The 22,928-nt window shown below is 34.6% G+C and overlaps 1 protein-coding gene across 2 annotated transcripts in view; it reads right to left on the reverse strand.

The window, feature by feature from the left end:
• Nucleotides 1-22,928, reverse strand: part of DPYD (dihydropyrimidine dehydrogenase) — a 1,077,299-nt gene that overhangs the window by 335,456 nt on the left and 718,915 nt on the right. For both annotated transcript variants that reach the window (XM_072644083.1, XM_072644082.1), the window contains one exon: nucleotides 17,420-17,503. In XM_072644083.1, coding sequence (XP_072500184.1) covers nucleotides 17,420-17,503 — 84 coding nt within the window. The remainder of the gene's footprint in view (nucleotides 1-17,419; nucleotides 17,504-22,928) is intronic.

Genomic DNA, 22,928 nt, shown 5'->3' on the forward strand with positions numbered 1-22,928 from the left:
ACCAGAAACCCTGTCCTGAGACTGAACTTGGAAGTGAATCAAGGAATTTTGGAGATAGAGATATCTAAAATACAAAGACATATGAATTGCCCCATCAGTCAGAATTGTAGACCACATAGATTTGCACACTTGGTTCCCAATAGTTTATTATGCATCTTTTAGCCAGAATTTTTCCCTAAACCTTTTGCCCTTCTAATTCAATAAGTACCATATTTATCTTTGAGGTGAAGGAAGACTTCCTTTTCCTTTATGCCACTCACATATTAGATAATTCATAAAATTCTGTCGATTATTGAAAAATAGAATGATCTACTTCAAGATATATTGGGTTTCCCCATCTTTAAGAAGACAGTATGTCAACTATATTTGGAGTCAGGAAAACACTTAGTAGCTATGTGACCAGGGATTAGTCAACTAGCCCTTCTGAGCATCACTTTCCTCTATAAGATGGAGAACCCGGGATTGTCACCAAGATCAAATGATATAATGTAATGATAATAACAGCCTGAAGGTTTGCAAACCACTGTACATGTTACCCCATAAAGCCTTTTGCAAATCTCAAAGGTTCTATGTAAATGAAAGCTATGTGTGGCATTAAAAGTCTTCAAGCAAAGACTGGATGACCACTTGTTCACAGAGGTAATCTTTATTCAGCTGCAGGGTGGACTAGATGGCCTCTGAGGTCCCGTAACTCTGAGATTCTATGAATCTCTATGAACTATCTGATTAAAGTTAAAAGGGAGCTTGGGGGCTATTAGTCCCAACTTCCGATTTTTAAAATGACAAGTTGAGGCCCATAGAAATTAAGTGACTTTCCAAGGGTCATAGGAGGTAAATGATGAAGGTGGAAATTAAGCTTGGGTCCTCTTATTTTGAATCTAGCACTTTTCTCCTACAGCATGTTTTGCTGGTTGAGTTTCCCACTTTAATCACTACTGCTGGTGTGCTTCGTGATTCCTGACTGCTTGTCCTTATGGACGAGACTACTGTTTAATATTCCAAATATATTGCGTTGGAGTTAAGTTTAGAATTGTTCAAATCATGTAGAACTCTTTAAAAATCAAACCATCAGCAAAAGAACAAAGGCTGAGATAAACCAGGAAAACTTCTGAGGGCTGCAACTACCTTGTTTTGTTGTATGCTCAAGAAACCCTTCTGGCTCTTGGATTAAGGATATGAATTTTAATATTTCCTACTGGCTCCTGCTCCCCAAAGCCCAAGATTACAGAGTGCCTTCCTGGTTAAATGGGAGATCATAAGACACTTAACTGAGGCCAAGGTAATCAGAAGAATTGAAGGAGCAAAGAAATATGAACTTTGGGGAAAAATGTGAGAACATGTCTGAAAAGTTTTGTGTTTGATTTGAACATATGTGAATTTATCTGTTTTTCAGGTATCTCAGTAATCTACTTGTGTAAACAGTGGGGGAAGAGGTGGAAAATTATATCCTAAAACTTTCTAAACCTAGGAAGAGAGAGTCGGGAGAAGAAACAGGAGACTGTAAAGATAGTTCAGGAGGTAGAGAAAAAGAACCTATACTTTCAGCCGTTAGTATTTCAGTCACAGAAATGGCAAATATAGCCCCCTCTTCCTCCACAGTAGTTGGGTACAATGCAGAAAAAAAAAAATAGGTGGGGAGCTGTCTAACCAGCAAAGGTAAGCAGGTCACAAGACAGAAGAGCTGTACCTTCTAAGAGCTTAACAGATATGAGAGAAAATCTCCATGCAGTACTTTCTGATAATGTTATGAAAGCTCTTTTAAAACAACTAAAACAGGAGCTGGCACAAGTGACAGCAATACTTGTTTTAAGAATTTTTTGGTAATGCTGGACAGCTCCAGACATTGCAAATACAGAAAGTTCAACCCAGGTTAGCTCTCCTAAACAAACAGCAGTATAAGATAGTTAGGAGCACCTCAAAATGTATAGGCTTTATCAGCATCATTAGTGTTGACATCGTCATCATCCTGATCATTGTCATTGCTATAAATTAATGTCTCATAGTAAGTTTTCTATTGAGTACCTAAGAAGTAGCTTGAAATTTTACTGGTGTTAAAAATCAGTGCAATTGAACAAAGTTAGCAAGTATCTACTATGTTCAAGGGACTGCATCTGGCGCTAAATATATAAAGAGAAAAACAAAACAGTTTGTGCCCTTTAGGGACTTAAATTCTACTAGATAACTAAGTATCCTGAGTGTCTGTCTCTATCACCTTGGACTGTATTTCTAATCATCTCCCAGACAATGCAGGGTCATTAAGGATAGGAACTGTGTCATTTTTATCTTTGAATCCCCAGTACCTGATCCAAAGTAAGCACTTAATAAATTTTAATTCATTAATTAATAGCCCATGCTTCAATGAATATATTAGTTTTCATGTCAGTATCTTATACTTCCTATATGCAAGCTTTTTCTTTGCTGAAAGTTCCATTTTTCATACCAAGGCTGTCTATGTCAGCTTCCCAAATTGTTTGTATCCCTAACTACTACTAGTTCCAACAACTACTACCCATAGTTCTAACATATCATTATGCTACAGATACCCTTCATAATTTTACACCCGTCCATATGTCCCCTCAGCCTTCAATGTTCCAGACTGATGAGCTGTTTTTAGTTTTTCTTGACATAGCAGTCAATAAAGCATGTAGCGAGTTAAGGCGAGCATACTTCTGAATCTCACTGCGGTATTGACAATATTCAGTGTAAGATTTTTAACTGTTTGAAAAGTTATCATTGCTATATTTTTCAATTCTAACAGATGAGGGACACAGTAAAAAGCTACTGGGGTTTAAAAATACACTTATAAAAACTATGCTGCAACTATTCACCAGGTGGTCTACATATTTGTTATTACACATAACTTGTATGGCCATGCTATTATTGCTCTACAGAAAATCAATAGCTCTCCTTAACCCAGTGCTGAAATTCCAGTTATAGATTTAAAGGGCATTGCCTCCTACCAACAATTTATAAAGAGTTTTTTTTTTTAAAGAAAAATTCATCATTTTATTATTAACCAGCATTAATAACTAAAATGGAAAACTCACACAGTCAGCTTCAGGCAAAATATTGGCAACTATATAGATGCTTCTTACAAATATCCTCTAGCTAGCCACATTATGTAAGCACCAGTGTCTAGTCTAATGACTAGAAATTAAAATCAAATAAAGGTCTGGGCACCATAATACAATAAAAACCATTTTTTTTTGCTTAAACATACTTTCCCCACTCCTGTACAAATGGATAATTAAGTCTAAAATGCTTCTAAGGTTTATATAATATTGAAAAAGAAAAAAAGCAGAAAAGGGGATATCAAAGAAGCACACATCTACAATCCACATAAAGTATCAGTCACTTTTTCTGAATTCAATTCAATAACTATTTTTCAAAGACTATCCTTCCCACTATGTGCAAGACACTGACAGTATTCCCAAAGCTTAGAGTATGCAGTTACATTTGGTGTCTCTCAATATAACTACATTATTACATAATCATGTGTAATTTTTATACAGTTAGCCTAGTTTTGAAATTTCATCACTTATTCGTCTATTCATGTAAATCTGGTGCCTCTGCATGTCAACCCCCTGGGGTCCAGTCTCTCACATATTTAACTCAACAGCACTTCACTTTATGACCTTTATGTTCTGTCTTGCTGAAGAAAGCAGCCAGATCCAAAATTCTCCCACTAAACCATTCCCATATCCAGTCGAAAGTAATCATTTTAATTTTCATTTTAGTTCCATTACTTCAATAGTTTGATAGATCTGTGCTTTTTTTCAGTATGGGCTTTCTCCTACCATGATGCTGAACATGCCCCATCAGGGTATTTTCATGCTGAGTGACTGTTCTTTTCCTCTTCAAATTTTCCTTAGGGCAGGGGATAAGTAAACATGTTGGAGATCATCCTCTCCTTCTCCTGACATGGTGGACAATAATGGAGCATAGGTTCTCTCCAAGGACATTCCTCCCTCTTGCCCTGGGACTAGACTGCCTTCTCCAAATGTATATTTTCATGATCATGCCCTATCTTCTACTTATTTACATTGGGAGATTTAGAGCTGGAATGAACCTTAGAGGATGCCATAGTCCAACTTGTTTATTTTGAATATGAGGAAACTAGGGCTCTGAGAGGTTACATGACTTTCCCAATGTCACAGACATGACCAACAGTAAAGCCAGAATTAAGATCAAGTTCTCTAACTCCCAATCCAGAGCTCTTTCTGCTGTGCAATATTGCTTTCATATAATTATTAGTTGGTAATGGGTAATGAGTTGTAGCCTACTCACCCCTACCATGTTATTTCCCATTTTATTCTGGCTGATACTCTAGGACTTAAAGCTATCAGCATAGTGTCAAAAGTAGATTGCATCTAAAATCAATTCTTCTTTCATAGAGATTCTCTGCTACAAACTCTCCAAAGGCAAATGCCTTTGGTAAGCATACATCAACCTGTTTGACAGAGGGTTGTTGAACACTTATCTCTGTTTTTGCATGTTCCAAGGGATCTTGATGGAAGACTTCTTGGTAGAGAACAGGATTTTGCTCTATTAAATCCAATGCTTTGTTATAGTTTTAAAAATAAGCATGATAGAAGCATGTATTTTCTATACGTTTCAGTCAATTATGTGACTATAATGATGTGAACTGCTATAGGTCTCCTCCACACCTCTGATTTCATTGGTAACGGAAAATTCCAGTGAGGAAATCCCTCTATCAAATGTAGATCAGCAATGGCTATGTTACTTATAGTCTTAGAGAGTTGCCTGGGGCACTGAGAGTTTGAGAGAAATGCCCAGGGTTAGTAGGTTTAAGTAGCAGTAGGTTTAAGAAATAGGACCTATACCTTGATCTTTCTGCCTCCAAGGTTGGCTCCCTATTTCACTACCAGTTTCCTTGCTACTGATTATTCTTTTAAAATACCTTTCATTTTCTTCCAATGATTCCATTAGAGGTTTTCTTATATTTATTTAGATTATGTTCACAAAATATGTGGAGAGGTAGGGAAATAATACAGTTAGTTAGTTATTTAAACCCTCTCATTCTTTTTCTTTTTTCTTTCTTTCTTTTTTTGGTAACAAAAAGGTCCATGATTTTTTCCCCTCGAATCTATTATCCCCTATTCTTTCAGAATCAGTCTAAAAATTCCTTCAGAATTTCATTGCCTCCAGCATGACTTCCAATGCTTTGTCTACTTCAGATGTTCCTGCTATTTTTGTTTTCTTTAGTGTTTCTCCCTACTCATGCACCACCTCAAAGACTGTGATTCCAGGGTTCAGACATGGTGACTATACTGTTATTGATAGTGAAAAAGAGTTTGTTATAAAAATATAGGGTTTTTCCCCATCCTTTTCACCTTTTGCTCTCTTTCTCCTAGTTTTATTCTTAAATATCTAAAGATATCTGCTTAGTTGATTCTGCTGCCAAGTTTTCTTTACACCTGTCCCCCCCCCCACCCCACTGCTTCTCTCTGTTTTCAGGTGATCCTGCTTAAGAATCTTTCAACACTCCCCCCTCTAATATCTTAAAAATGACTTTATACTCTAAGCTATTTTGTCTCTTGGCTTGTTATTTGGCAAGGAGAGGAAGAGTTTTCTGGATGAGTCATTTTCCAGGATCTTTTTATTACCTTGTGGTGGGAATTATTTACACAGGTTAAATCTCCTTAGAAAATGGGCATGATCTCATGTGTTTTCTTTAACATTTCCCATTTTTCAGCATCAACAACTTATTTAATGGGGTCAGGTTGTAATATTAGGAATCACACACCATATCATCTCACTCTTTTCTTTCAGTTTGATCACATCAAGCAATGCCCACCACATACTTTTGAAAGGTGGATTGCTTTCTTGTCCCAGGGGACAGGACTAAGACCAAAATTACAAGGAAAAAAGAGTTGCAAGATGGCAAGGTTTGCTTAATACATAGAATTACCTCCTAACTATCTAAGGCTATCTAATATTGGAGGAGTCAGTGACTTACCTGTGACGGGTGGTCTTCAAATGAAGGCTTTATGATCACTCATCAGAAATATAGAGGAGATTCATAGGTCAAATAGCAGCTTAGCTAGATAATATCTATGGTTCATTTCAACACTTATGTTCCATGATTATATGAATGCAAATATTTTTATCCTGATGCCAGCTTACAAAGGGTAGAGGTAGATGATTGTCCTTTATAATTCATAGTAACTATGACATGTTTTAGTGAACAAGGAATCAATACTGGTGCAGGAGTTGCGATGCCTATAATGTTGCAAGGCGTTACAACAACCTGAAACAGGGTACACTAGATAACGATACAACACCATTTCATGCAGGAGCTTTCCTTGACTTATAGCTCATTTGTCCTAAGTCATTTTTTATGCTAGCATCTATACAGTGCTTAAAGTTATGAAAAGAGTTTGAGTGTTATGTCATTTGATCCTAACAACAACCCTGAGATGTAGCTGCTCTCATAATTCCCATTTTACAAATAGGAAAGCTGAAGCTTAGAGAAGTTACATCATTTCTCCAGGGTCATATGGTTAGTCAGTGTCTTGTATCCTCTCAAATCCCAATGAAAACTATGTTCTGTGGGAGGGGGGAAAGAAGAGAGACTATTTCTATCACTTACAGGGTTTTTCTCTTTCCTGTTGCTCTCACAGTGATAACTAACATTGCTATAGGTGTACAAGAATGATTGTGACTACCAAGTACCATAGGCCTTTGAATGTTACATTTCAAATTATTCTCATGTGCAGAATGACAAGAAAAAGAGACCTGGTCCAGTATGTGGCTGTTTAATCTCTCCATGGACCCAGATGCTATATTAGAGATAGAGTGTCTCTGTTAACCCAGCTGCTGGAATAAGATTTTATTTCCCAAGAAAGTCAACAGCACATCTAGTGATATGTGGTCCTTACACTTAAATTTGGATCTAATTCCTGGTTAGAAAAGCCTGTTGCTTGGCAAGGGTAAGGGTAATAATTGCTGGTTAATGTTTCATGAATAATGTTGGCATGCTTCAACACAAAAAAATGCCTTACCCTTTAAAAATATACACAATGTTTATTTAAATTAAATCTGGGATGTGAAGAAAACTATGGCAGAAATATGAAAGAACCAGTTTCTGGGTATTGTTATGTGTTATCAGGGTCAATCATATTTTAGGTTACAGAACATTTTAAGACCTGATGCTTCTACACTCACCCTCCTCCTTCTACTCAGTCATGTCACCATTAAATCAGAATACTGTGTATACTTTCAAGACTCCACATTAGTTGAAAATTTGTTTTAATATTTCCAAATTCTTGGCAGGTTGTATGTTTGAAAACAATGGGGCAAAATAGATGGTTTTACATTTTTGTACAATGGGATTATTTCTGAAGAAATCAAGGAAGGCTGTAATCCAGACTCCTCCATCCAATGCCCAAGAAAACTCTTCAATATGGAACATCATTTCAGCCCTGGAATTCACACCTGAGAAACACCCCCTTTCCCTGTGGCCTCTCCTTCTCATCAGAGGGCTTCTCCTAGGACTTTCATTTAAGGGGGCCATCCAAGCCTCCTATCTCTGTTTCTCATCAGGCTGCAATCCAAACTTCTTCCAGAGTCCTATGCCTCCTTTCCTTTTTCTCCCCAGGCTCCTTTCAATTCCCTTTTATGTGTTTATTTTTCTTTTTGCTTGTATTTGTGTTCTCAGCACTTATAACATATAATACTTACAACATAAGAAGCACTTGCTGACCAATTGACTAGTATAAAGGTAGGTCTTATCTCTTCTGAACAACAGGCAGAAGAGAAAATTAACTCCCTCTGTTATAGGATCTAGGTCATCGTAGATTTGAATGACATTGCTTATCTAGTTCTTCCCTTTCTTAAAAAATTAATAGGACTTCAGCTTAATTTGTGAAATTTCTAATAATTGCTAATGCCTTTGGAATTGATAGATCATTTTACTTGCTTCCATACTTTAAAATTTTCAGTGATTTCATCAGTGTGATTACCCTATCCACCCAAAATAGCTTGTAACTCTTCTATATTCAACATAGCATGAATTGTTGGAGACAAAAATAACATAAAATGAATTCTAAAAAATCATCTGGGGGCCGACCTGCTAACAATGAGCACCACTAAATTTAATTATGCTTGTCCTGAGAGAGGAACAGATTCCATAGACTGGTTCAAACTCAAAGGTTTTCCAGTTTGGACAATTCTGCTAGAACACGGAATCTGCCATCCTAGCCTTCAAGAAAGCAGGGTCATCCTCATGCCATGATGAGGCACTGAAGAAGGAGAACTCAGTGGAGGGTGAATTTGTTTCTCATATCAAATATATACCTACATCCAAGGAAGAAGAATAAATTTCAAAAATATAAGATAACAAGCTATGTACATATATACCAAGAAAAATAAAACTAGATCCAGGGATCTTGGTGAATTAAAACCATTTATGTATATATGAATATCTCATAACATTGACTCATGTTATACAATGTTATAACCATTTTATGAATAATAAAGGCAAGTGCTTAGTAGCATACTAATAGTGCCTATCACTAGAGCATGCCAGTGGGTGGGACAATATGAACTATGGTTGTGTCAGGAAACCAGTTTGAATCTCTGTTCAAATCTTTGTTCCTATTTTTGTTCAAAATGTTCTTCCCTGTGTAGGGGATACATGCTCTTTTAGGAAACAGTTTCTAAAGAATTCAAACTCAGGCATTGTGTAAAAGTTGCAAGTTGCTATGTGTTGCTAGGGAAATTTAGCTGAGAGCTTAGTAGTGAAGTTAACAAGCATGGTATGACTATAGCCAGCTCAATTGTTTCCAACCTTTGTAAGTACAGGGAATCCTTTTTAACATGGGAAAATTTTGCAGGCCCTGAAATTGACTGAGAAAATACTCAATGAAAGAAAAAACCATATAATTTCAAGAATGCATTTAAAATGGGTTTACATTTTACTAATCACAGCACCATCTATCTCCATTTGAATCATAGTGATACATATATGTGTACATTATTGATTCAGCCCACAGAATGAATGTTTGCTTATTTACTATGCTGAGTCACACTGCATATTTTGTTAGAACTAAATAAAGTTCAAAATGACAAGGCTGGATAAGCATATGGATTCATTACAATAACTGCATAGTTTTCTCTCCCCCGCCAGGGAGTATATTCCATGTATTACAAAATACTTATTTAACTCCAAAGAAAAAATTACACAGACCAGAATGTTGGAAAGGGCAGTAGAAGGAAAATTCAGAGAAGAGATCATCCAGTACCAGAATGAGCTCTGACTAGTTATGTAATGGTGGGCATCTTTCCTAACCTCTCTGAGCCTCTCAGTTTTTGTTCAACTGTCAAAAGAGAAGGGCTGGGATGGAATAACTCTAATGTCCCTTAAAGATCATATTCTATGAAATAAATATCAATGAGAGGAGAAAAGTAAAGAGTGAAAAAGAAAGCTACTTTCTCTAGTGGGAAAAAAGTCAAACAGGGTTTATATATGTGGTATGAAGATGCCCAGCTGTGCCCTTTTCTTCCTTCTCTTTGACTAAATCAAGGAGACAAAGGGGAAGAGTTACCAGCAGGGTGATACTTTCATAACTGCTTCTTTTTCCCTGAAACTCTGTATCAGGTGTTTTTCCTCTCACAAATGAGCCAAGAGATTTGGAAGAGAATTAGGAGAAAGAGATGACATGGCTGGATTCAGAAACGGTCTTGGAAGAGTTTATATTCCATGTCTTAAAAGAGTGAATTAGAGAGGGTCATACTGACCAAAACATGGCTAAAATCGCATTAGAATATTACAATTCATAATGAGATCATGGAATTAGAATCAGATATTAAAGATCGCTTAACCCAATCTCCACATGATGTAATAAGAATGAGAGAAAAAACTCCCATTTTTATAAGACCTTAAGGTTTACAAAACACTTTTATCAAAACAAACATGAGGTAGATAGCATGTCTGTCTACAGAACCCCCGACAAATGGTCAACCAGACTCCGCTGAAATACTTCTAGTGATTATTTCCAAATCTACATATATATATATAACCCTCAGGATCTTCCAATACAACATCAGCAAGTATCAACTGGGCATCTCTAGTTAGATATACCAGAGATATCTCAAACACAACAGGAGTAAAATGGAACTCATTAGATGTATCCCCAAATCCATTCCTCTACATCTTCTGTAGAAACCCTTCAAGGGTCAGCACAAATGATACTGCCTATAAAACTTCTTTTTTGGTCTCCCCAGTTGTTAATGTACCTTCCCTTCCCTACCACCCAAAACAAACAAATATAGAAATAACAAACAAAAAATCCTTTGTTTTTGTCTTGGTTTGAAGTCAGACACTATCTATTCCCTTGTAACTGTCAAGACCTTGTTCTAAACACTCTGTTAATGGCTCTCCATCTGTGTTCCTAAAGAAACAGACTAGACACTGAAGTTCTCTCTGTCTTTGGCAGTATCCTGTACTCTTAGGTTACAAAGAGAGCTCTGTCCACTCCAAAGATAAAATACTATCTACTTAGTCTGTATCAGAAGACCCTTGAAGTGAATAGGGCATTGTACTTGGAAGGATAAACCATTTAGGGGAGTCTTTAAGAATGGAACACTTCACTTCTGTCTCCTCCTTTCAAAGGCTAGAGCTAGGTGGGAAATGTCCAGCCAGCTACAAATGGTGTCATTTCACAGGGCAACTCCACTAGTATAATTATTCTTGCTGAGGCAAAACAGTGATCCCCAACTTGTGAGCCCTGGATTCCTAGAAGGTTCCTAGACTTATTTCAAGGGATCAATCTTATTAAATGACTTAGGATAATAAATAATCAAACATACCTTCTGTAGGTTAGATAAATTATATGTTTTAACATGTATGCATTACTATCTTTTCAAATAAATAATACTGTGATTAATATAATATCTTTTTTTAAAGGTATTATCAAATTTTAGCAGTTAGTTCTTACTGTTTTAATCAACTAATATGGATCATATAACCACTATGTGAAGGTCTATGAACATTAAAGGTCTAGGCATTAAAAAGGGCCCTTATATTAAAAAAAAAAAAAAAGATTAAAGTCCATTTTTATGGAAGGTTGCTTTGAGAGTCAATTGGGTCCACTGGTCTTGTTGTCCTCTTAGATCTCGCTATGACTGCTGACTACAATTATGCATACTCCTCATGATACCTGCTTATATTGCTTACCTTGGTTAGCAATTTTTTATGCCTTTCCCCATCCTTGCCCTTGCCTTGCCCTCCCTCCACTTAAATTCCCTAATATCAATTCAAAAATTCTCTAATCAAGTGTATGAGCAGGTTTTATAATAATCAGCCAACGTAATACTTGTGCCCTGGACCTGCATCTTTCTTATACTTCTAAATAACCAAGACCACCAGATGTCAGCCTGACCATGCACATTCCATTTCAGTGGTCAATTTCCAGGGACTTCCAACAGAAGTTAAGGCTAGGGAAACTTGATTCCTTCTAGATAATCTAAACCAACCCATAGTCACTGGATAAAAAACCCAACAATCAATAATAGGTTGCTATAATATTATAGTTGACTTACTAAAGAAAGGCCCTCCTTGAAAGAATCACAGAAGTAAAGGAATCATAGAAATTCATAGTTGGAAGTTACTTTCACAATGCCTAGCATGTAGGAGGTGCTGAATAAATGCTAATTGACTGAATGACATCATCTATATTAATTGCTACAAGAGGAAGAATGTAATCATCACTGACAAGTGTTTAAAGGCAGTCTCTATTTGAAAAAGACAAGTGAAAGAAAGGGACTTCTCAAGGCTGTCCATTACACTTTTGGAAAGACTAAGTTGTGAGGAAGTTTTTCCTTACATTGAGGTGAATTTGGTGCTAGCCTGGCCCTCCAGGATCAAATTGAAAGAGTCTAATTCCTCTTCCCATTATATCCCTTCAAATACTTGAAAACAGTCATCATAGCTCTCCTCTACACTTCAATCTCCTCTTCTTAAAGCTGGATATCCCAGATCCTTCAACAGATTAATGCGTGACATGGTTTTGAGCCCTTTCACTAGCCTTATCACCCTATTCTGGACACACTTTAGGTCTGAAATCCTTTTATTCAATAATAATCTTCTATCATTCCATGTCTTTCTATGCTTCATTTCTCTTAACACTATTCTTTATTTTGATCATGACCTTGATACTTTCTCAAGCCATTACCCCTGCTCTGATTTAATTTTTCTCCCTTCTCAATCTTGTCCCAATAGTAAACCTATTCAATGTGAAACTGTTCCCCACTCTTGAATCCTTTGTTCCTGTGGGAGTATATTACAATCTTTTGGGGAATCTAAAAATGTTTTTAAAATATTATTTTCCTCTAAAGTCCCTTCCATGTTCCCTGGAAAAAGGCCTTTGGAAAGGTAAGTGATAGAGCAAACAAAAGGAGTAAAAAAAATGATATTTCATTAGGTGAACAGACTAAGGGTAGTAACCAAAAATTTAATAAAGAATATTTTTGTCTTGTTCACTGACTCTATACCTACTGAAAGTGACTAGAATAGGGACCACATTTCTCCAATGAGAAAAGATTATTTTTAATTCCACAGTGAGGGGAGTGGTCCAGGGGGGAATGAGATGGTGATTTGGTTCCTGGACAATTTTGGAATGTTAACCCAGATTGTATCTTTTCTTTCTTAAGAATCCTATAAATGTTAATCTAATATTTAGTCATGTCAGAGATCATGGGGGAATATGACAGTTTGTACATCTCTCTCTCTCCAAGGCAGATATATCTTATAGACTGATATTAAATTAAATTAAACTTTCAGGCAGACATATCTAAATGAAGAGTATAGTATTAGTTATTAATATTTTTCTGACATTCACTAAACCCCAATTTTGGATTACTCCCACCGTCTGCTTTTTATTGATACTCTTGATATTCTTGACATTTTTTTCCTCCAGATGAATTTTGTCATTTTGCTATTTTAAAATTATTATTATTTTTATAATTTTTGTTACAATTTTTTCTAGTTATATAAATAATTCTTTGGTAGTTTGATTGGTATAGCATTAAATAAATAACTTAGGTAGAATTGCAATTTTATTATATTGGTTCAGCCTACTCATGAGCAATGAATATTCCTCTAGTTGTTTAGATCTAGTTTTATTTTGTGAAAAGTGTTTTGTAATTGTGTTCATATAATCCCTGCGTTTGTCTTGGGAGGTAGACTTCCAAGTATTCTGAATTGTCTGAAGTTATTTTAAATGGAATTTTTCTTTTTCTCTCTTGCTGCTGAACTTTGTTAGTAATATATAGAAATGCTGATGATTTAATTTATGTGGGTTTATTTTATATCCTGCAACTTCGCTGAAGTTCTGAATTTTTCAACTGATTTTTTAGCTGATCTTCTAAAGTTCTCTAATTATATTATCTGCAAGAGTGATAGTTTCATTTCCTTGTTGGTTTCCTTTCCTTTGATTTCTTTTTCTTGTCTTATTGCTACAGCTAGAATTTCCAGCAAAATGTAGCAATAATGAACATCCTTGCTTCACCCTGATCTTATTGGGATGGCTTCTTCCTATAGCTTAACCCCATTACAGATAATGCCTGCTTTTGGTTTTTGATAGATACTACTTATCATTTTAAAGAAGGGCTCCATTTATTCCTGTGCTTTCTAGTGTAAGAATCTAGGGTAACTCATTCTTAGTGAGACTGAGTATTAAATTTTGTCAAAGGCTTTTTCTGCATGTTGATATAATCATATAATTTTTGTTGTTTTTGTTATTGATAGGGTTAATTATGCTTCTAATTTTCTAATATTTAACCAACCTTGAATTCCTAGTTTAAATCTCCATCTGGTCATCATGTATGACCTTTGTGATAGATATATTGCTGTAAGCTCCTTGGTAGTATTTTATTTAAAATTTTTGCATTAGGATTCATTAAGGAAATGGGTCTATAGTTTACTTTATATTTTTTTTTCCTTTCCTTGGTTTAGGTATCAAACCCATATTTGTGTCATAAAAGGAATTTGGTAAGATTCCTTCTTTACCTAGTTTTTCAAATAAGTTATACGGTATTAAGAACAATTGTTTCTTAAATGTTTAGTAGAATTCACTTGTGAATCATTCTGGTCCTGGGCATTTTTTCTTAGGGAGTTTATTTATGGCTTGTTCATTTTTTTCTAAGATAGGGTCATTTAAGTATTCTGTTCTCTCTTCCTAAGAGAAATTAATCTAATATGTGTGTGTGTGTGTGTGTGTGTGTGTGAGTGTATGTGCATGTAATCTGTATATTATAATCTGGGCAGTTTATATTTTTTGTAAATATGCCCCCATTTCACTTAGATTGTCAGTTTCACTGGCATGTAATTGGGCAAAAATAAACTCTTAATAATTGCTTTAATTTCATCTTCATTGGTCGTGTATTTATCCTTCTTATTTCTGATATTGGTAATTTTGTTTTCTTCTTTTTTTAAATATCAAATTAACCAATAATTTATCTATTTTATTATTTTTTCTCTTAAAACCATCTCCTAGTTTTATTTATTAGTCAAAGGGTTTTTTGTTTTATTATTTACTATTAATTTTATTAATGTCTCTTTTGATTTTCAGGATTTCTATTTTGATGCCTAATTGAGGATTTTCATTTGTTCTTCTTCTAGTGTTTATAGTTGCATGTCCAAATCTTTGATCTATTCTTCTATTTTACTAATGTAAGAGATATAAAATTTTCCCTAAATACTGCTTTGGCTGCATCCACAAATTCTGGAATGTTGTCTCATTATTCTTTTAATGAAATAATTATTTCTATGATTTGCTCTTTGACCCAATAATTCTTTTTGTTTCTTGTTTTGTAATTTCAGTCATGTTCAACTCTTCATGATGGCAAAGATAATGGAGTGGTTTACCATTTCCTTCTTCAGCATAATTTACAGATGAGGAACTTAACAGGGTTAAGTGACATGCCCAGGGTCACACAGTTAGTACATGTCTGAGGCCAGATGAGAACTAACAAAGATGAGTTTTTTTAATTCTAGGCCTGGCATTTTATCTACTGCACTATCTTGCTGCCTCATTCTTTGAGAATAGATTATCTAGTTTCCAGTTAATTTTTAATCTATGCTAACACATCCCTTTACAGAATGTAACTTTTAATTCATTATGGTCTGAAAACATTGCATGTAATATTTCTGCTTTTCTGCATTTGGTTGTGAGATTTTATGTCCTAATATATTTTTTTTTCATTTTTATGTGAAGGTATAGTCCTTTAACTGCCTGATAATAATAAAATTCTAAGTTACATGTATCATGTTCCCATATGGAAAGGTAAACAGTTTAACCTTACTGATTCCCTTATTTCTCTTTCATCTTTACCCTTTTCATACTTCTCTTGAGTTTTATATTTCAAAGTCAAATTTTCTGTTTAGTTCTGGTCTCCATTTGTTCCTAGTTTTCCTTCTTTCCTTCTATTCTTGGATGCTCTCCAAGTCTTCTAAAAATGTAAATGATAACACTGATTGGTGATGGCTGGATTCCTGATTTAGCTAAAGATTGTGCAAGAATCCATGTTGTCAGAGAGCTCCTTGCTAACTACTATCTGTCACTTAGATAACTTAATATCTAAGCAATGTCACATATTTTAAGAGAGCTAAAGTTAGAATCATTTTATGCTCAAAAATGAATTTGAGATGGGTCTTCTTTGAAAAATTCTTTCCAACATAATTTTCATGACTACCATATTTAGGGAGTTAAGTGGTCTAGAGGATAGAACTCTGCTTTGAACCAGGGAAAATCTCAGTTAAAATCTTTCCTCAGGCAATTTCTAGCTGTATGACCTAGGCAAAGTCACTTAATCTCTTGGTGTCAGTTTCTTCATTTGTAAAGTGAAGAGATTGGCTTTGATGGTTTTTAAGTGTCTTTGAGAAAAAAAAATTCATGATTCTAAGCTATAACTTCACACAAAGTTGTGTACTTTTTGTGTTAGATGCTATATTTTTCTGCCTACAGATCAGCTTCTGTCACAGAAGGCTGAGATTTAACTTCCTTAAGTAGTGAAAGGAGTTAAGGGAAAATTTTGGCTCAAGTTGGGAAAATATGATTGCCTCAAACACTTCCTTACTTTATCTCTCCACCGTTCTCTCCAACTGTTGAAATCAAATTCTACACTAGTTAAGAAACCAGCTTTCATTGACCTTGCTCATGGAAAGCTTTCTAATTTAATGATTTCTTTTGACTGGAGGTTCTGACTCTTGTATTTCATTCCAGAACTCCTCACTGTCTTCCAATAAACCTGACAGTGTGAACCAGAAACTTTAGGAAAAACACTCCTCATAAGAATACATTTCACCTAACTCAATGCTGTTCTAAAGGTTAAACAGGTGTTTGTAAGATATTTTTGAATCTTCATAGTTTCTATTTGAGTAGTTTACTATAACAGTCCACACAATTAAGTACCAATGTGCATTTTTTTTTGTATTGAAAACCTGGATTCCTGCCTAGCCTCAGAAAAATACTATTTGCATGACCATATATGGACAAGTCACCAAATCTCTCAGTGCTCTGGGCAACTCTCTAAGACTTTAAATAATGGACAAAATTCTGTTCTACATGACTGGAGGGAGTTTCCATATTGGAAGCCCTTTATATCAGTGAAAGTATGAGTCCAGTTTGCTTCACCATCAAGAGAAAAAAAATCTGGAATAAGAATATATTCAGCAGACATCACCAATCTACCATTACTCAAAAATGATTCTCATTATGGCACTGTCACTATGGATTTTTTTCTACAAGATTAGAAGCTAAGTGAAAGCCAAAATGTTGCATTTTTAGCAATGAAATCTTTCAAGATCTTATCCTATAATTCTGTATCTAGGCTATATCTTCAGAATTCTTTTGTATTCATTAGTCCATCAAGAGTGCTGTAATATGGAAGTTTCTATGCATTGTATACAAATGTAAAAATAGTAACAAATTCTTCCTGTGACTCCCCAAATACAGTTAGGGAATAATGATCAGATGCTAAAAAATGTAAAATGCAATTTGTGCTGTGCCCCATTTACTACAAAATCACTATGAACAATGCACTTTGGCCAGGATATTGCTCCAGGGAAACTGGATCAGCATTAAGAATGAATAAAGAACATTGCATTTGAAAGCAGCTAATTCTGCCTCAGCGCTTTTAAAAATTATTTGTTATGATATTACTTCCTGTCAAGCACATAATGTAATTTTTTCCTCAGTAAAACTAAACACTTTGTGTAATTTCGGCTTCTCTCATTTTCCACTTTTTAAGTACTAAATATTTAAACAATGCAGACCTGAAACTCTCCAGCCAGCAATCTGTTTCATAAGCCTAGAAGCATGAGGTGCCATAAACATCAATACACTGGCCTACACTGGTGATGAGACATGCAAAAGGGAGAGGTTGAGGTCCTTACCTGCCCACAGGCCAAGCCCATTCCTCTTTCTCCCATGCCATGTGAACATGACAGATTTAACTCCAGGGCATCCGCTCCAGCAGCCTTTAAAATAATGCAAAAAAGAAATAAAATCAGGAAAGGAGAAACCAAACTTTATTCATGGACTGAGACCCTTTACAACTGACTGTTTGACAAAAGTCACTCTTGTTTACTTTTGACCAGTTGGTACTTTTTAGACTACTTTACACACACAACTGCATTCATATACTCTGAAACTATTGTCTGTATGGGGACATTATTTGATTTGTAATTTAGGAGAAAAGTCAGTTAAAATTAATGGCTGGACTGATTTTCTTTCTTTCTTTTTTTTTGGAGAAAACTTTTTTTGATGAATTCAGTTTTATAATGTTTAAATAGAGTAATCCATTCCTCAAGTGCTTTCAGGTACCAGTGTTAGGGGGACTCTTCCAAGAGGATAAAATCCTCAGGATCCTTCTATTTTCTCATGAGACTACTGATTGCATTGAAACCACATTATATTTCAGAGTGCTTATGATAAGATCCATGATAACTGAGGAGAATAGTCCAGCAAACAATATGAGGAAAAACTAAATAGAATAAAACAATACTTATTGTCAAAACTATAGTATTCCATTGGATGACCAGTCAATCAAATTAATCCTAAATATATATATGTGAGATGGTGAAAATGAACAGTCAGATGAACTCAGTCCCAAGAAGAATTCTTGGAATAGTTGAAAAAGGATTTTAAAATGAAAGAAGAGAGGAGAAAAAATTGGGAAAACAAATGAGAATGATGCAAAGAGAATCATGAAAAAGAGTCAACAACTTGGTAAAGAAAGCACATAAATGGAAAAATCTGTACAAAAACTAACTAAAGAAAAGAACTTCCTAAAAAGTAAAACTGTCCAAATGAGGTTCAATAGCTAACTGAAGAAAATAATTCCTCAAAAATTAGAATTAGGTAAATAGAAGCTAATGTTGCCATGAGACATGGAGAAACAATCAACCAAAAGCAAAAGAATGAAAAAATAGAAGAGAATATGAAATATCATTGGAAAAACAACTGACTTGGAAAATAGATCCAGGACAGATAATTTAAGAATTATTGTACTGCCTGAAAGCCATGAGAAAAAAAATAACTATACAAAATCTTTCAAGGAATCATCAAGGAAACTGCCCTGATACCCAATAACCAGAAAATAAAATAGAAATTGAAACAATTTCCCAAGTTTCCAAATCCCAAAGAGATCCTACCATAAAAAGTCTCATGAATATTACAGTCAAATTCAAGATCTACCAGGTCAAGGAGAAAAATACTGCAAACAGTCAGAAAGAAACAATTCAAATATTGTGAAGCAACAGAGTCAGGATAACCCAGGATTTAGCAGCTTCTACATTAAAGCACCACAGGGTTTGGAATATGATATCACAGAAGGCAAAGGAGCTGGGATTACAACCAAGAATCACCTATCCAGTGAAACTGAATATAATCCCTTACAGGGAAGAATGAGAGGAGGGGAATAAGAGAAGGGAGTGAGTGATAGAAGACAGGTTGGACTAGAGAGTTAGTATGCAGAAGCAAAACACTTTTGAAGTGGGACAAGGTGAAAAGGAGAAAAAGAGAGAAAGAAAAAAGGGGGGAAATGGGACTGAGGGAAATACATAGTAATCATAATTGTGAATGTGAGTGGGATGAACTCACTTATAAAATTAAAATAAATAACATAGTGGATTAAAACCCAGAATCTTACAATGTGTTAAAAATATGGGGCTGGAGAAGAATCTATTATACTTCAATAGAAGTTAAAAAGACACATAGAAATCATGATCTCAGACAAAGAAAAAGTAAAAATAGATTTAACTAAAAGAGATAAGAAAAGAAACTAAACCTTGCTAAAAGATGCCATGGACAACTGAAGTAACAACAATACTAAACATATATGCACCAAAGAGTATAGCACCCAAATTCTTAAAAAAAAGTTAAATGAATTAAAAGAGAGTAAAACTATACGTGGGGGCAGGGGGAACTTCAATTTTCCCCTGTTAGAATTAGATAAATCTAGTCAAAAAATAAACAAGAAATTAAAGAAATGAATACAAGTTTAGAGAAGTCATAATAGCTCTCTGGAGAAAAGCGAATAGGAATAAAAAAGAGTATGCCTTTTTACCAGTGGTACATGGCACCCACACAAAAACTGACCATGTAGTAGGGTATAAAACCCTCAAAACCAAATGCAAAAAAGCAGAAATATTAAATGCATCATTTTCAGATCATAATGAATAAAATTACATTCAATAAAGGTCAATGGAAGCATAGATTAAAATTCAACTGGAAAGTAAATAATCTAATTCTAAAGAATGAATGAGTCAAAGAACAAATCATAGAAACAATCAATAATTTCACTAAAGAGAATGACAACAATGAGACAACATATGAAAATTTATGGGATGTTGCCAAAGTAGTACTTAGGGGAAAACATATTTCTAACTGCCTATGTCAATAAAATAGAGAAAGAGCAGATAAATAAATTGGACATACCACTAAAAAGAAAAAGGCAAATTAAAAATCCTCAACACCAAATTGGAAATTCTGAAAATTAAAGGAGAAATTGATAAAACTTAACATAAGAAAACCATTGAACTAATAAATAAAACTAAGGAGTTGAATTTATGATAAAACCAATAAAACAGATAAACCATTATTTAATTTGATCAAATTAAAGAAACAAATTATCAATATCAAAAATGAAAAGGGTGAATTGGGGAATTTTTTTTGCCTAGTTAGCCACATTACATTGCTAACAGTAAAAATATCTCAACATATTAGTTTTGGTAGGAGATTATCACAGAAAACGAGGAACAAAGCAAAATTATTTCTAACAAGCTCTCTCAATTCTAACAGATTTTCCATATTGTGTTTTAAATATTTTTTTACTCTTAGTCATATTCAATCATTTTATTAATATTTCATAAGTAAAACTATTTTGAGGTTTTATTGAGAAAAATTGTGACAATTTCAATCAACTGAATTTTACACACATAGATCAGTCAGTCACAGTATATGAGCACAAAAATACCATGGTCTATTACCTACCATAGGATGAAAAGTACAGAATTAGGATCCTAAACTTAGGCACTATGTGCTAGGCATTGTGCAAAGTTCTGAGAATACAAAGAAAAGCAAAAGACTGCACTCCCAAAGCTCACAGTCTAGGAAGATACAACATGCAAACAACTGTGTATAAGCAAGATACACAGGATCAATTAGAGATAACCAACAGAGAGAAGGTACTAATGTTAAGAAACAATGAAAAGACGTCTTGTAGAAATTAGAATTTTATTTGTTGGAAGCCAGGAAAATTCAGGAGGCAGAGATGAGGAGGAAGAGAATTTTCGGCTTCTGAGATAACAAGTGAAATTGTATAGCTAGAAAAAGCCTCAAATTCAAAGTTTTGGGGAATGAATAAGATCAGGGGTGTACTGAAGCCAGTTTGAATGAATCTTGAGAGCCAAATATTAAATTTTTAGTGTGAGCATTTTATAACTTGGAAATCAATAAACACTGTAAATCAGAGCTTCGTTTATTGATTTGTTGATTTCTAGACTTACAGAAATGATAGGAAACAGGTTAATAATAACAAAATATTTTAAATTCAATTTTATTTCATTTTTCAGTTCCAAATTATTTCTCCTTCCTCCTCCTGCACTACTGATTAAGCACAGAAGAAAAACAAAATCCACTTCAAATATATATAGTCAAGCAAAAGAAATCTCCTTATCAGCCATCTTGAAAGGTACCTCTCCCCCCAAAAAAGGGGAAGAAACCAAAATATGCTTGAATTGCACTCTGAGTCCATTAGCTCTCTTTCTTGTGATAGATAACATTTCATCATAATTTGGAATTATGGTGGGTCATGGTATTGATTAAAGTTAAGTCTTTAAAACTTGATTATCTTTATAATATTGTAATTATATGAAATGTTCTCCTAGTTCTGCTCTCTTCATTTAGGTCATACAAGTCTTCACATGTATTTTTACAGCACATAGTATTTTATCATGATCTTATACCACAACTTGACCGGTCATTCTCCAACTGATTGGCACCCCTTCAGTTTCCAATTTTTTGCTAGCACAGAGTTGTTATCAATATTTTTGTGCATATAGGTTCCTCTCCTCTTTCTTTGATCTCTTTGAGGGCATAACCTTAGTAGTGGTATGTCTGGATCAAAGGGTATGCACAGCTTTTTGGGCACCACTTCAACTGCTTTCCAGAATGGTTGGACTAGTTCACAGCTATTTTTTCACATTCCATTTAGCTCTTGTCATTTTCCTTTTTTTTTTTTGGCATCCTAGTCAGTCTGACAGGTGTGAAGTGGTACTTCAGAGGTGTTTTAATTTGTTTCTCCAATTATTAGTGATATACAGCATTTTTATATGCTTTTTGATAGGTTGAATTTCTTCCTCTGAAAATTGCCTATTTGCATCCTTTGACCTTATGTCAATTGGGGAATGACTCTTATTCTTGTAAATTTGACTCAGTTCCCTATATATTTTAGAAAACTGACTTTTAGGAGAGAATCTGTTCCAAAGATTTTTTTCTGAGTTTCCTGCTTTTTTCAAATATTGGTCACATTAGTTTTGTTTAAGAGTTTAAAAGTAAAGTCTTTAGTTTTATGAAATGAAATATTTTTCCCTCTTGTGAATCTCTCTATCACATTTGATCATGAACTCTTCTCTTATCCCCAGAATTGACAAGTGATTTCTTCCTTGATCCACTAATTTGCTTCTGAAATCATCCTTAATGTCTAAATCATGTATCCATTTTGAGTTTGATATATGGTGTGAGATGTTAGTAAATACTTAATTTATTCAGATTAAATTTTAAAGTCTGCAGTGCTTTTCAGAGAGCTCACTGTTAAACATTTACCATCACATCCCTAAAAATGAGAAATAAGAAGACAAGAGGTAGGGGAAGGGGGAACAGATTATAAAGGGCTTTGAAAACCAAACAAGTTTCCTTAGAGTTACAATTTTCTGTTATAAATGTAATATTGTTATATAATGTAATTTTTGCTATTCATCAGATCTCATGATAAGAACACTGAAGAGTTTATATATTCATCTGGCAGGAAATGTACTAGAATTCTCTTTTTTTCTCATTGACCTATGAATCATAGGTACAAACTCAGAAATTCTGCTGGACTTCCTTTTTCCTATGATTTCTGTTTCAGGCCAGATTAGTTCCTTTTGTCAGTTTCTTTTAATACCATGATTTTACTGTCATGCTTCAAGAAATAGTTCATCAATTCTTATTGGCCAGTAATAGTCTTGCAAAGGTTGCCTTCCCAACTAGCTGGCCAATTCCTTGGCCTTCACTTTTCTTAATAATAGATTTCAGTAAATTTAAAAGTTCAGTACCTCCATTATTTCTAAGTAATTGAGAAATTTTTGCCTATTTTCATTTACGATTGAATTTTCTCCTTCTACATTCAGAATAGCTGAC

This window comes from Notamacropus eugenii, chromosome 2, assembly GCF_028372415.1.
Source record: "Notamacropus eugenii isolate mMacEug1 chromosome 2, mMacEug1.pri_v2, whole genome shotgun sequence".
Classification (NCBI taxonomy): domain Eukaryota; kingdom Metazoa; phylum Chordata; class Mammalia; order Diprotodontia; family Macropodidae; genus Notamacropus; species Notamacropus eugenii.